General features: G+C 37.3%; 2 protein-coding genes across 14 annotated transcripts in view; one reads left to right on the forward strand and one right to left on the reverse strand.

Moving 5' to 3' along the window:
• FANCM (FA complementation group M) overlaps positions 1-12879 on the forward strand; it is a 75892-nt gene that overhangs the window by 38113 nt on the left and 24900 nt on the right. For 7 of the 8 annotated variants that reach the window (XR_008549885.1, XR_008549887.1, XR_008549888.1 and 4 more), the window contains exons 17-22: positions 70-138; positions 2070-2198; positions 3168-3321; positions 8070-8176; positions 9255-9821; positions 11634-12009. Coding sequence is in view for 3 of the 8 variants with exons in the window: in XM_037503267.2 (XP_037359164.1) it covers positions 70-138; positions 2070-2198; positions 3168-3321; positions 8070-8176; positions 9255-9821; positions 11634-12009 (1402 nt within the window). In the remaining 5 variants the exon portion in view is untranslated. Of the gene's footprint in view, positions 1-69; positions 139-2069; positions 2199-3167; positions 3322-8069; positions 8177-9254; positions 9822-11019; positions 11128-11633; positions 12010-12879 lie in introns of those variants that run through there. The other variant, XM_037503271.2, reaches the window with a different exon arrangement.
• Positions 1-12879, reverse strand: part of MIS18BP1 (MIS18 binding protein 1) — a 77028-nt gene that overhangs the window by 27015 nt on the left and 37134 nt on the right. Inside the window, exon 17 of one of the 6 annotated variants that reach the window (XM_054690184.1) lies at positions 2050-2192. The exons of the other annotated variants lie outside the window; for them this stretch is intronic. Within the exon in view, the coding sequence (XP_054546159.1) occupies positions 2167-2192 (26 nt within the window). The 3' untranslated portion in view covers positions 2050-2166. Of the gene's footprint in view, positions 1-2049; positions 2193-12879 lie in introns of those variants that run through there. 6 annotated transcript variants of the gene reach the window in all.

Here is a 12879-nt window from a genome sequence, read left to right on the forward strand (position 1 = left end):
AATAATCTATTTTACCCCTTAAGTCTTTTTTTTTATATTTTACTTTATCTACTTACCTACTTTATCTAGGATCAGAAAGATAGTGAAGTTGATTCTCCACTTCATGCTGTCAGAAATCGCAGGCTTCCGCGAAATAGAGTAAGTAAATTACAGATAATGTATAGTAGTTCAAATTCTTTTGGAATTTATATTACAAGAAAAATATGTAGGTAGATGAATGTGGGTATATTTGGTTTTACGGGTATATGATTAACAGAAAAATAGTAACTTCTACGTAATTGGCATTTCTGTTTTAATTTTATATTCCTTTAAAAATCTATTCCTACTTTTGTCAGTATACCTCAGCAATGTAGCGAATTGTCATTAAATACCTACTTAGTGTGTGCTGTTTTAGATCATCTACAATCTATAGAAGAGTCAGGTAAGCGCTTAGTTTAGATCTTCAGAGTTCTGGCAAGCTTCTTGAGGATATCTTCCTTAAAACATGTGGTGGTTAGGCAAGAGAAGTAAGGCATTACCAAGAGAGTTAACAGCTTAAAGAATGACACTGAGTGGGAAATAGCATATTTTAATTATTGGATTTTAAGGACAAAGACTACTAAGAAGTAAAATCAGGGGTCCATTTAGGTTGTATTTGGAAGGCCTTTTTCTCTGATTTGTTTACCAAATGGGGTTAAAAGAAAGGAAGGATTCAAGATGACTCTGGTTTTTGGCTTGAGCTCTTTGGCAGATGTGTCACAAATTGAGAGAACAAGAGATGTTAATTTCAGTGTTGACATGTTTAATTTTGAGGTTCTTGTGGGGAAGTAAAGTAACACTGTCAGGGAAGCTTTGATTAACATGAGAATCTGAAATTTGGATAGGGAAACAGTTCTTAAGGCTAATGATATTCATTTGTCATTAGCTTATATAGATGATAGCAAAATTTTGAGATCAGAAAGTCGTGTTTGATTTAATTTTCTAATACATTGTGGGACAATTTGTGCAAAGTTAATTAAAAATGCAATCAGGCCATATTAACTTTGTATATTCAAGCTTCATTCAAAAAGTTTACTATCTACTTTAATATATGTTTAATTTATCAGAAGTGAACTAAAATATTAATAATGCTTATCATCAATATGATTTAAAATTATTCATGCTGTAGAAATTTATAGCAACCAGTAGTAGAATCAAAATTTCCAAGACTGGATGCACATATAATCTTTTTTTTTTTTTTTTTTTTTAAGATTTATTTATTTATTTATATAAGCACTGGGTATAGTCAGAAGCACAGGAGGGTGAGAGAATTCACCAGAGCCAGAGCAAGGAACAGAACAGGCAGACTGACAAAATACACTGCTGAGGGGAGCAGCGGGCATGGCAGGAGAGATCTGTTACGCCATGTAGGACCCTCGCCGGCAGCCGGGGATTGAACCGGCGCTGCAGAGGCTGAGGGCAGCTTTGCAGCCCAGCGCTCAACCGCTACGCCACCAGGGGAGGCCCTGCACATATAATCTTAACATGCATATTTGATTTGGGTCAGCATCAGAATTTTATTCAAGGTATGTAGGCTTCTAAGTCCACAGGTATTCTTTTATCTAGAGCTGGAAGGTTATGTTTTTGTCTTTTTGTTTTTTTGTATATACAAGAACTGGGGTGTAGTCCAGAAGTGCAGGGGAGAGGAAGGGTGAGAGGATTCACCAGAAACAGAGTGGGTAGCAGAACAGGTGGATCCACTGAAATGCACTGCTGAAGGGAGCAGCGGGTGAGACAGGAGAGGTCTACTGTGCCATGTGGGTTAGCTCCCTGGCCAAGGAGTGAACTCATGCCATAGTGGCTGGTGATAGCTTGATAGCACTAAGACTTTAACCACTGCACCACCACGGAGGCCAGTCTTACCTAATTTTATAGGCTCAAGTTTTATGTATTTGTAATATAACTGAGTTGTGAGAACATTTTATTTTTCTAATAAGAAAATGTAGACCATGTATTTAAAATGAAATAAAAGCAGTGCCCTTGAGAAATATGTTAAGATACAACAATCCAAATACATCTTTTAAGGCAAGAATCTTATTGAATTGTTATAGTTAGACTTATCATCCAGTGATGAAAGTGAGAATTGTCATGAACAACATCCACAATTAGAAGACTTCAAGGACTGTGTCAGGAATGCCAAAAGAGTCTTCAAAGTCCAAAAGAGACAGCGTCACCTAAAAGTAAGCTCTTTTTAGTTTATTTTCATATATAAACTACATATTTTTCTATTCGTAAAGAATATTAGATTGTGTGCAGTAGACCCCTCTAAATTTCTTTGTAGAAAAACGTTACCCCCCAAATTAAAAATTATTTCACCCCAGTTTTACTTTATTTTCTGGAATTAAGATCTTAAGATGTGTAATTTTTTTCCTCTTTATGTTTTGGAACTATCTAATGTGCTATTTTGAATGACTAAAGGATTCAAAATGAAGAAAACAAAAAAAAGCTGAGTTTTATTATACTTGCTTTTATAATCACATATTTTCATAACTCATATTTAAATCTTTGGAAAATAATTTATAGCACATTATTTATTTATTTTTAAAAGACTTATTTATTTGTTTATTTATTTATACATTTATACAAGCACTGGGTATGGTCAGAAGTGTGGGAGGGTGAGGGAATTCATCAGTCAGAGTGGGGAGCAGAACAGGCAGACTGACGAAGTACACTGCTGAGGGGAGCAGTGGGTGCAGCAGGAGAGGTCTGCATGGCATGTGGGACCCTCACCTGGAGTCCGGTTTTTGAACTGGCTCTGCAGAGGCTGCAGGCAGCTTTGCAGCCCAGCACTCAACCACTGTGCCACCGGGGAGGCCCAGCACATTATTTATTTTTAATCAGTCTCTATGTAGTACAGTATTTTTCCTGGAAAAATTAGCCACAAGACTCAAAAGACTTCATTCTTATTAAGAAATATTTAGCAAGCTGACTTGCAGATTTGTATTTTATTTTGCTTACACTTTATTATAACACAAGTATTAACACAAGAAATTTTAAATACTTATGCTACTTTATCAGTTTTCTGTTTTTATTAGTCTTGGTCTTAATAGCATTGGCGAGAGCTTCATTTTCCAGAACTATTTCCAATTACTTAAAGGAAGTAAAATGATTTTCCTAAGGGTATCTTTATGTTTTCTAATTTGTCTTAGCTTGTGGCTAGGAAATTTTTAGACGATGAAGCAGAACTTTCCCAAGAAGATGCAGAATGTGTTTCATCTGATGAAAATGAGTCGGAAAATGAAAAAGATTCCTCATTACTTGACTTCTTAAATGATGAGACTCAACTTTCACAGGCTGTAAATGGTAAATGATGTAATGATGCTTCTTTTTACTTCAATGCTTTTAATGATTAAGTCAGTTTTCAAAGAGCCTTGACTTCAAAAGGAATTAAATATGGTATGTGTAACTATTCATCTTCATTTAAATTCTGTCATATGTGCTTTAAATTAGGCTTGGTTGTTTAAAGTCGTTGTCTTTGACTATTTCTTTCCCGAATGTCCTGATTGATTCAGTGTCAAACGTTTATTTATTAACAAATATTTAGTGCTTATATGCCTATTACTATGTTAGGTTCTTTAGAAAGTGAACACATCTAGGGCCTCCATGGTGGCATAAGGGGTTGAGCAACGCACTGTGAGGCAGTCCACAGCCTCTACAGCACGAGTTTGATCCTCAGCCTACCAGGGAGCAACCCACATGGCGCCATGGGCCTCTCCTGTCTTGCCCACGCTCCCCTCATCAGTGTATTTTAGTCAGTCTGCCTGTCTGTTCCCCACTCTGTCTCTGGTGAATCCTCTTGTCCCCCTGCATCTCTGTCCTGTACCCCAGCTCTTGTATGCATAAATAGATAAATCTTGCGGGAGGGGAGGGATTGGGATCAGAATGGGGGGGTTGTAACTGTATGGGGAATATAAAAATAAAATTTATTATTTTAAAAAAAATAATGAATATTCATAACAAAATTCCTAAATATCAATGAAAAATAACAAAATTTATAGTTATAAAAATTAGAGAACTCATTATAGGTTTATTTGAAAAGCAAAATGTCTGTATACTATGATATCTACTGATTTTGAAAGGTTAAAAAGACAATTTGGCAATGTCTAGAAATAAACGAAATAATTTTGAAAAAAAAAAAAAACAAATGGTGAAAATATTAGCCCAATTTTATAAAGCAATTAAAATGTAACTCACAACTAGTAGGAAGCACGTGATGCATACTACAATTGACAAAGAATTAATATGTTGGATATTCACATAATCTGAATAATTAACAATCTTATATACATTGGTTATTTCATGGAAGAAGAAAGATGCAGGATCAATAAACATATGCAAATATATTCAACCTCATCAAAAGGGAGAATGGAAATTAAAATAGCGACTATTTTGCTCTCACTAGATGCAAAATTGAAGAGAATGCAGAGCAATCAGAACTCCTACATACAGTAGGCAGAAGTATAAAATGGTGCAACCATCTTGGTAGGAAAATAATCTGTCATTACCTAGTCAATTGGAATATGTGTGCTTCCTGCTCCTGAAGTTTTGCGATTCTGGGAGACTCTTGCACATGTACTCCAGAAAACATGGACAAGAATGTATCATCTTGAGCCACTTATCTGTTCTGGACCTTTTAGTTTGTTTCCATAGTCTAGCTATAGTAAATAATGCTGTAATAAATAAAGGAGTACAAATTTCCTTTCAAAAAAAAAAAAAAAGATAAATCTTTAAAAAAAAAAAAATAAATGAATACATCTTGAAATTCAGTGAATGAAACTGACAAAAGTCCCAGTCCTTAAGACACTTCCATCTGAATGGAAAGAGGCAATACACTAATAACCAAATTATTGAATATATTTTAAGATGAAAAAGTTACAGAGGGGTCTCCTTGGTGTCCTAGAGAATAAGTCTCAGCGCTATCATTGCCAAGGCCTAGGTTTGATCCCTGGCCAGGGAGCTAACCCACATAAGGTACAGCAGACCTCTCCTGTCTCACCCACTGGTTCCCTTATCAGTGTATTTCAGTAAATCTCCTGTTCTGCTCCCCACTCTGTCTCTGGTGAATCTTCTCACCCCCGTGCCTCTGGCCTACACCCCAGTTCTACACAAAAAAATTAAAATTACAGAAAAATAAAAAAAATTGAATAAGGTGAATATTTGGAGTGGTAGGTTTGGAGGATTAATAAAAGACAAGTTGCAATCTTAAATAAGGCAATTAGGGGTAAGTCTCCTTGAGAAGGTGACCAAGACTAAGAGGAGACAGGAGTTTAGCTAGGCAAATTATTACAACCAGCTGAAACTCAAAGCCAGATTATTAAGTTTGCCAACTATGTGCAACCTACTTTTGGAAAATTGTCATTCCAAGCAATGCTTGAATAGATCTATAGTACATTAAGAGCAGATGGCTCAGAATGGCTGTAATAGAAAAAGGAATGATTCTGGTGGGTTCAATATTTTGATCTTTCACAGAGCTTGCTATTTCTTCTGTTCCTGTAGTACCTGACTTGATTTAAAATGCAGTTTCCTAAGGTCCATGACTTTATGAAACCAAAGTTCTTAGTACTATGTTATTGATACTGATATGATTTGCAGAATAAGTTTTCTTAGTGTTATGCTTTTTTTTAAAAGATTTATATATTTATGCATACAAGAGCGGGGGTACAGGCCAGAGATGTTGGGGGGTGAGAGGATTCACCAGAGACAGAGCGGGGAACAGAATAAGTAGATCAACTGAAGTATACTGCTGAGGGGAGCAGTGGGCGAGTCAGGAGAGGTCTGCTGCGCCATGTGGACTGCTCCCTGGCATGCTGGGGATTGAACTCACGCTGCAGTAGCTGCGGACAGCTTCGCAGGGTGTGTCTTAACCCCTTGCGCCACCAGGGAGGCCCTGTGTTATGCTCTTGATGTTCATTAACAGAAGCAGTTTTGCCTGTTCATAGAATAATCTGGTGGGAGAATGTTGATATAAAGATGACAACCTATATAAAGGCCCTGAGGCAGGAGCATGCCTGGGAGTGTTCAAAGAATTGAACTGTGACTGAAATTAAATAAGGGAGAAGGGGAATTGTAAGAAGTGAGCAGCCAGCTCATGATTTGGCTTACTCTCTTAACTTTTTTGAGAAAGGCCTAAAGGTCATCAAAGGTAGAAGAGACCACTTAAGAGGCTACTGTAGTAATCAAATCAAGGAATGATACTTTTAACAAGGTGGTAATAATGAGAAGGTGAGAATGATTGGAATCTACATATTGTAGTGGACAGAATTTTCTGAAGTTTCAAAGAGGAAAAGAAGAATCTGGGCTTGGGCCTACTGGACTTAGTTGCTTTTTTTTTTTTTTTTTAATTTTATTTATTTATTTATACAAGCACTGGGCACAGCCAGAAGCGTGGGAGGGTGAGAGAATTCACCAGAGCCAGAGCGGGGAGCAGAACAGGCAGAAGGACCAAAGCAGCAGGCGGCAGGAGAGGTCTGTGCGCCATGCGAGACTCTCACCCAGCTGCCGGGGATTGAACCTGCACTGCAGAGGCTGCGGGCAGCCTCACAGCCTAGCGCTCAACCACTGCGCCACCAGGGTAGGCCCTGGACTTAGTTGGTTTTATCTCACATTGGGAGCCTGCAGGTGGAGCAGTTAAGATGGAGAGAAGGGATATCTGAAATTGCATTTTAGATACTGTATGTTTGAAATATGTAGAATTTCAAAGATTTTTTTTTAATCTTTCTCAAGTCCATATAATCTTTCTTTATGTCTTTCTTTTGTTCTCTTTTCTGTATTATAACTTTTCAAAATAATAGAGGCATAAATAAAAACCTGTGTGTTTCCCAGTTTCTACTTCCCTGAAAATTAGGGAGCATAAGTACTGTTGACTACTGCCTTTAGTATTTTTTAAGCTTGTTTTCTTTTTGCCTGGATTTCTTATGTTTTATTGAATACTTTTTACAAACCAGGTACAGTCCAAAGGTCTTCATGCATTTATTTTTCATGAAAAGGCGCTATTCTAGGGCCTCCCTGGTAGCGCAAAGAGTTAAGTTGCTATCCGCTGCCACTCCACTGCAGCACTAGTTCATCCTCAGCCAGGGAGCTAACCCACATGGTGCAGCAGACCTCTCCTGTCTTGCCCGCTGCTCCCCTCAGCAGTGTGTTTCAGTAAATCTGACTCTTCTGCTCCCCACTCTTTCTCTGGTGAATCTACTTGTTACCGAACGCCGGCCTCAGTTTCCCTCAGCCAATAAAAGGAAACTAAGTTTGAGGAAAAGGAAAGCGGTTTTATTTGTCGACAAATGAGGAGGGCGGCAGACTCATGTCCGAAAAACCACCGTCCTCCTCTTTGGCAGTGGGCAGGGGTATTTATACAGGGGGAGATGGGTAGGGGTCCGCAAAGGGGAGGGGGAAGGGGTCTGCACAGAGACAAGTGGGCGCCAGCTCAACAGGGAGATGGATGGGTGTCAGCTCATTCATCTTAAGGGAAGGGGAAGGTGTCAAGGCACAGAGACGGGTGATCGCCAACTTGTTTTCCTTAGGGCAAGGGGGAAGGGTCTACAGGGAAACCGGTGGGCGCCAGCTTTTTTTTTTCTTCCCAAGGGGAGGGGAAGCTGCAACAAATGGGAAAGACAAGTCATCAATCCTGTTAATGCTAGATAAGGGGAATTGCAAGAAATGGGGGAAAGACAAACTTGTTAACTGTATCATACTCACCAACCCTCTCTCCCCAATCTCTGGCCTGCACCCCAGCTCTTGTATGTATAAATAAATAAAATAAATCTTTAAAAAGAAAAAAGGCACTATCCTAATCCTCACTTTCAGAGGAGGGAGATAGCTAAGTCAGAGACCTAAATAAATTGTCAATAACAACACAACTATATATAGTTCATTTCAAATGCAATGTCCTAGCTTTGTGTTTTGAATAATTTTTAGATGTTTCAACATATATTAAATTTCTTCTGTGTATTAATTCCACAAGGTTTGAATTACGTGAATTTGGAATAGGTTAGAGTTAAATGCTCGTTTTCATTTAAATAATTTTGCTACTTGAAATACTTATTATCTTTACGCAGATTCTGAAATGAGAGCTGTTTACCTGAAATCCTTACATAGTCCACTGATGAGGAATAAATGTCAAATTATACGTAAGAATCATAACAACATAAACATTTTCTCACAGGTATGAACTAAAGAAATGTCGTGGATAATTTCCTGATCATGATGTTTTACTGTGTTCTTATTAATGAAATCTTCATTTTATTTCTAAAATTTTTCTATTAGAGCTATTTGGGATAATTTCTGCTCAGTCAGGAAGGTAGACTAAATAAATTCTAAAAATCCCTCCCAGTCCTAATTTGATCAAATTATTCATTTAAAAATTTGACTTAATTAGAATACACTACTGAATTATTTTACAGTTAGGAGAATGTTTAAAGGAAGTAAATAGAACATCATCCACTAAATTTTTACTTCTTATATTTTTTTAATAAGAAAGTGGTTTTTGGGCCTCCCCAGTGGCGCAGCGGTTGAGCGCTGGGTTGCGAAGCTGGCCGCAGCCTCTGCAGCGCCGGTTAGATCCCCGGCTGCTCCCTGGCCCCCAGAGGAGGGTCCCACATGGCGCGCAGACCTCTCCTGCCGCCCGCTGCTCCCCTCAGCAGTGTACTTCGGTCCTTCTGCCTGCTCTGCTCCCCGCTCTGGCTCTGGTGAATTCTCTCACCCTCCTGCGCTCCTGACTGTACCCAGTGTTTGTGTAAACAAACAAACAAACAAACAAATAGATAAATCTTAAAAAAAAAAAAGAATATTTAAAAAAAAAAAAAGAAAGTGGTTTTTTCAATAAAATGTTATATCCTAAAATACAGGTAATTTTTCTTTTATAGATAACATTTTCATGTTGTTCTTACTTGCTTATAAATTGCCATGTTCAGTTTGCTAACATGATCACTCATATTTCTGCATTTCCACTGTGTTTATCAAATAGCACTTAACACATTGTTTGTAAATAAATCACATTGTTTATCACATTATTACTATTTATTTTTATGGCTCTCTACACTAGAATGTAAATTTCTAGAGGGTAAATCTTTCCTTTTTAATCCCTCGAGTTCCCATTATCTTCCATAAATGTATATTTTTTGTGAATAGGTGCCTGGATTAATAAGGTGTGTCAAATAAGTGTTCACAAAAATCTCATGCACTTAAAAGAAAAATTACATGCTGATTTTCTGAAAAAATTATAATATTTCTATTTTTAATAGATTCCTGAGCAAGATGAAACCTATTTAGAAGACAGTTTTTGTGTTGATGAAGAAGAGTCTTGCAAAAGCCAATCAAGTGAAGAAGAAGTCTGTGTTGATTTTAACATAATAACTGAAGATTGCTCTGTAAATGGGCGTAAAAAATATGAAACGCGACGTGCAGTAAAGATAAAACAAATGAAGATGAGACAAAATTATGTTCCTTCTAAAAAGAAATTATCCAGGATTATTTTAGCAGATGATTCAAGTGAGGAAGAAAATGATGTAAATGATAAACAGGAATACAGTATTGTGGTTAATCCTAGCACTGATGATAAGTGCAAACAGCAAAATCATTGTTTGAATTTAGTGCCTTCTGAGTCTGCTTTGCAATCCAGGGACCATTCTGATCCAAATACCAATCAACTGCCAAAGCAGAAACAACATATACCACTTAATTTAAAGGATACAATTTCTGATGTCTTGGATTTCAAAGCTGAGAGCTGTAATAAAATCAAAACTACTTTACCATCACTCACTACTGTTGATTTACAGAAAGATTATAGAAAATATCCAGTTCACTTGAAGGTATGGATTAAATTATTGTGAAAAATCTTCATATCTTTACTAAAAGCTTTTTTTTTTTTTAGTTTGCATTCCTTTCTTATAAAAAGAATGTAGGAAAATGTACTTTTGCAAGGTAAAATGACAGAAATGACATACCCAGACCTAGTTCCTAGATTGACTTTTCTTTTCCCTGCTAAAGACTTCAGATACATAATCTCTTTTTTGGGGGACAGGAGTATAGGGCCACCACCTCATATATTTCCTTTTAATTTCTTTCCTTCCAGAATGGCTAAGAAGTTCAGTTTTCAGCTTCTTCCTACCTCGCTATAGCTGAAATAATCCCTAAAGCCATTTTCAGTTGTTAAGAGCTTATAGTTACAGTAAATTTGCTAAAAATAGGGTTTAATTAAAGTTGTAGTAATGTTGGCTCATTTCTTTGTTATCTTGGAGTAAGATCTAGACCTATATTCTTTTTTTCCCAAGATTTATTTATTTATGCATATGAGATTTGGGGTGTAGGCCAGAGGTACGGGGGGTGAGAGGCTTCACCAGAGACAGAGTGGGAAGCAGAACAGGCATATTGACAGACATACACTGCTGAGGGGAGCAGGGGGTGAGACAGGAGAGGTCTGCTGCGCAATGTGGTTCAGCTCTCTGGTTGGGGATTGAACTGGTTCTGCAGTTGCTGCCGTTAGCTTCATAGTGCTGATACTTAACCCCTTATGCCGCCAGGGAGGCCCCCAAGACCTATATTTCTATTTTTCTTTTATTCCAGTTGTTTCAGTCCTTTCTGCCTCAGTAACAACCTCTAATTTTCACACAATGGTTCTCAAATTTGTGTTTTCAGATTTAAATTGTCCCTAATCATTTTTGGCTCAGTTATTTCTCAAGACACAAGTAACATAAAATTGGTTAAATTAACTTTTATAATAGATTGGAGGACAGAAAAGTACTTAATTTCTTAGAGCCTTTGTACTCATTCGTACTATAAAGATAGTAATTCCAAAGGTCAAGGTAGGTGATGTATGTACAGTACTTTGAAAACCAGTAAGCACTATTTACATTTCCACTTTGACATGCTCTCACTGAAAAATAGGTCATGTATGTAATACCTTGAGGACTGTGAAAAAGGTAAATAGATTTTAAGAGAAGTGTATTTAAAGGTCTGTTAGCTAATCCTACAATTCCATACAGTATGATTTTTCTCACTTAAAATTAGGAGAGGAAAAAATTTGAGTTAATTTGAGAAGACAGAAAATAACTATCCTGTCAAAAACCCTCAGGTATTAAAAATGTTAATGTCTACTTGGCTTGTCTATTGCTAATGGTATTCCTTGTCTGTCCTTTGCCTTTTAATTTTATTTATTGTAATTTTTGATACAGAAAAAGGTTATTTTTAAATTCAGTTCTAATTATTTTCTCTATAATTTTATGTTTTAGTGTCATACAAATACCTCAATCACTTTCATTTGGGCATATACTTAGCACTAGAAATCTTGGTCATATGGTAATTCTGTAGTTAACTTTTTGAGGAATCACCACTGTTTTCTAGTGGCCACACCATCGTACATTCCACAACAATGGGTGTCCCAGTTTTGTTTTTATATCCTCACCAACATTTCTTTCTCTATTTTTTTTTAATTGAAGCTATACTACTATGTATGAAGTGGTCTTAGTCCTTTGTCTACATAGTCATGTTCATGTTGAAGTAAGATTATTTAAAAATGAAAAAAAAATGTATCAGGAGAGAAAAAAATCCCTTTCAGATGTTAGAAGTGTATGATGCTAATATAGTTTTAACCTGATCGTGATTGCTATTTTCCATTTCTTCAGGTTGGTAGTGTTCCTGAGGAGTCTAGCACTTCAGTGGCCTCTTGTTCCAACTCAAGACCACATTTGGCCAGCGCACATGCTTCTCTTAGTCTTCCACAGGAAGACCAAAGAACTTGTATTCTTGTAGATTCTCGTGAAATCACTTCTGGTTCAGAAGTAATTTCTTCCCTAAGAGCAATTCATGGCCTACAGGTAGAGGTTTGTCCTCTTAATGGTTGTGATTACATTGTGAGTAATCGCATGGTGGTAGAAAGGAGGTCTCATTCCAAGATGTTAAATGGTGCCAATAAGAACAAGTTCATTGATCAGATCCAGCACCTACAAAGTATGTTTGAAAGAATATGTGTGATTGTGGAAAAGGACAGAGAAAAAACAGGTTTGTATTTTAAAATATTTTTGTTTTTAAGGCTGTTATAAAAGAACTTGACTATTTAGTTCATCCTCCTGTGAGGATTTGAGAAGCTCTTAAAATGAAATTACCTGATTCATGAATGCCATTTCGTATTTACATAATGTCATGTTGTTCATTAGTCTTTGTAAATGCAGTTTATGAGGATTAAAAGGAGAGAGATTGAAGGTTTGTGAACCAATCGTTAGTCTTTTTCAGGAGCCCAGAAAGGAGAAGTGCCTTAAATAAGACAGCAGTGGGGAAAAGGAGCAGGATTCAAGAAGTTGAGGAGGGTTAGCATAAGCTGTTGAGAGAAGGCATCAAAAATCACTCTTGATTTTACCAATTTCTTGGTCATTGGGCAGTTAGGTGGTAGTGCTATTGAAATTATGTATAGGGCCTCCCTGGTGGTGCAAGGGGTTAAGCCCAGCACTGTGAAGCTATCCATAGCCTCTGCTGCACAAGTTCGATCCCCGGCCAGCCAGGGAGCAACCCACATGGCTCAGCAGACCTCTACTGCCCACATGGCACAGGGAACCTCTCCTGCTCGGCAGCTGCTCCCCTCAGCAGTGTATTTCAGCCATTCTGCCTATTCTGTTCCCCAATATGTCTTTGGTGAATCCTCTTATCCCCTGCACTCCTGGTCTGTACCCCAGTTCTTGTATGCATTAATAAATAAATCTTTAAAAAAAAGAAATTATGTATATAAGAGAAGCAGCAGATTTTGAGGGACAAGGTTTTCAATTTTGAATATGTTCTCGATGGTCACTGAAGTGGATGCCTAAATGCATTCGGAAGTACAATATTGGAGCTTCTTCTGGGGAGGTTTTATGGTTAATGTGTATGAGGAGTCCCTGA

The sequence above is a fragment of the Talpa occidentalis genome, unplaced genomic scaffold, assembly GCF_014898055.3.
Source record: "Talpa occidentalis isolate TD23 unplaced genomic scaffold, MPIMG_talOcc4v2.1 talOcc4.11, whole genome shotgun sequence".
In the NCBI taxonomy this organism is placed as follows: Eukaryota; Metazoa; Chordata; class Mammalia; order Eulipotyphla; family Talpidae; genus Talpa; species Talpa occidentalis.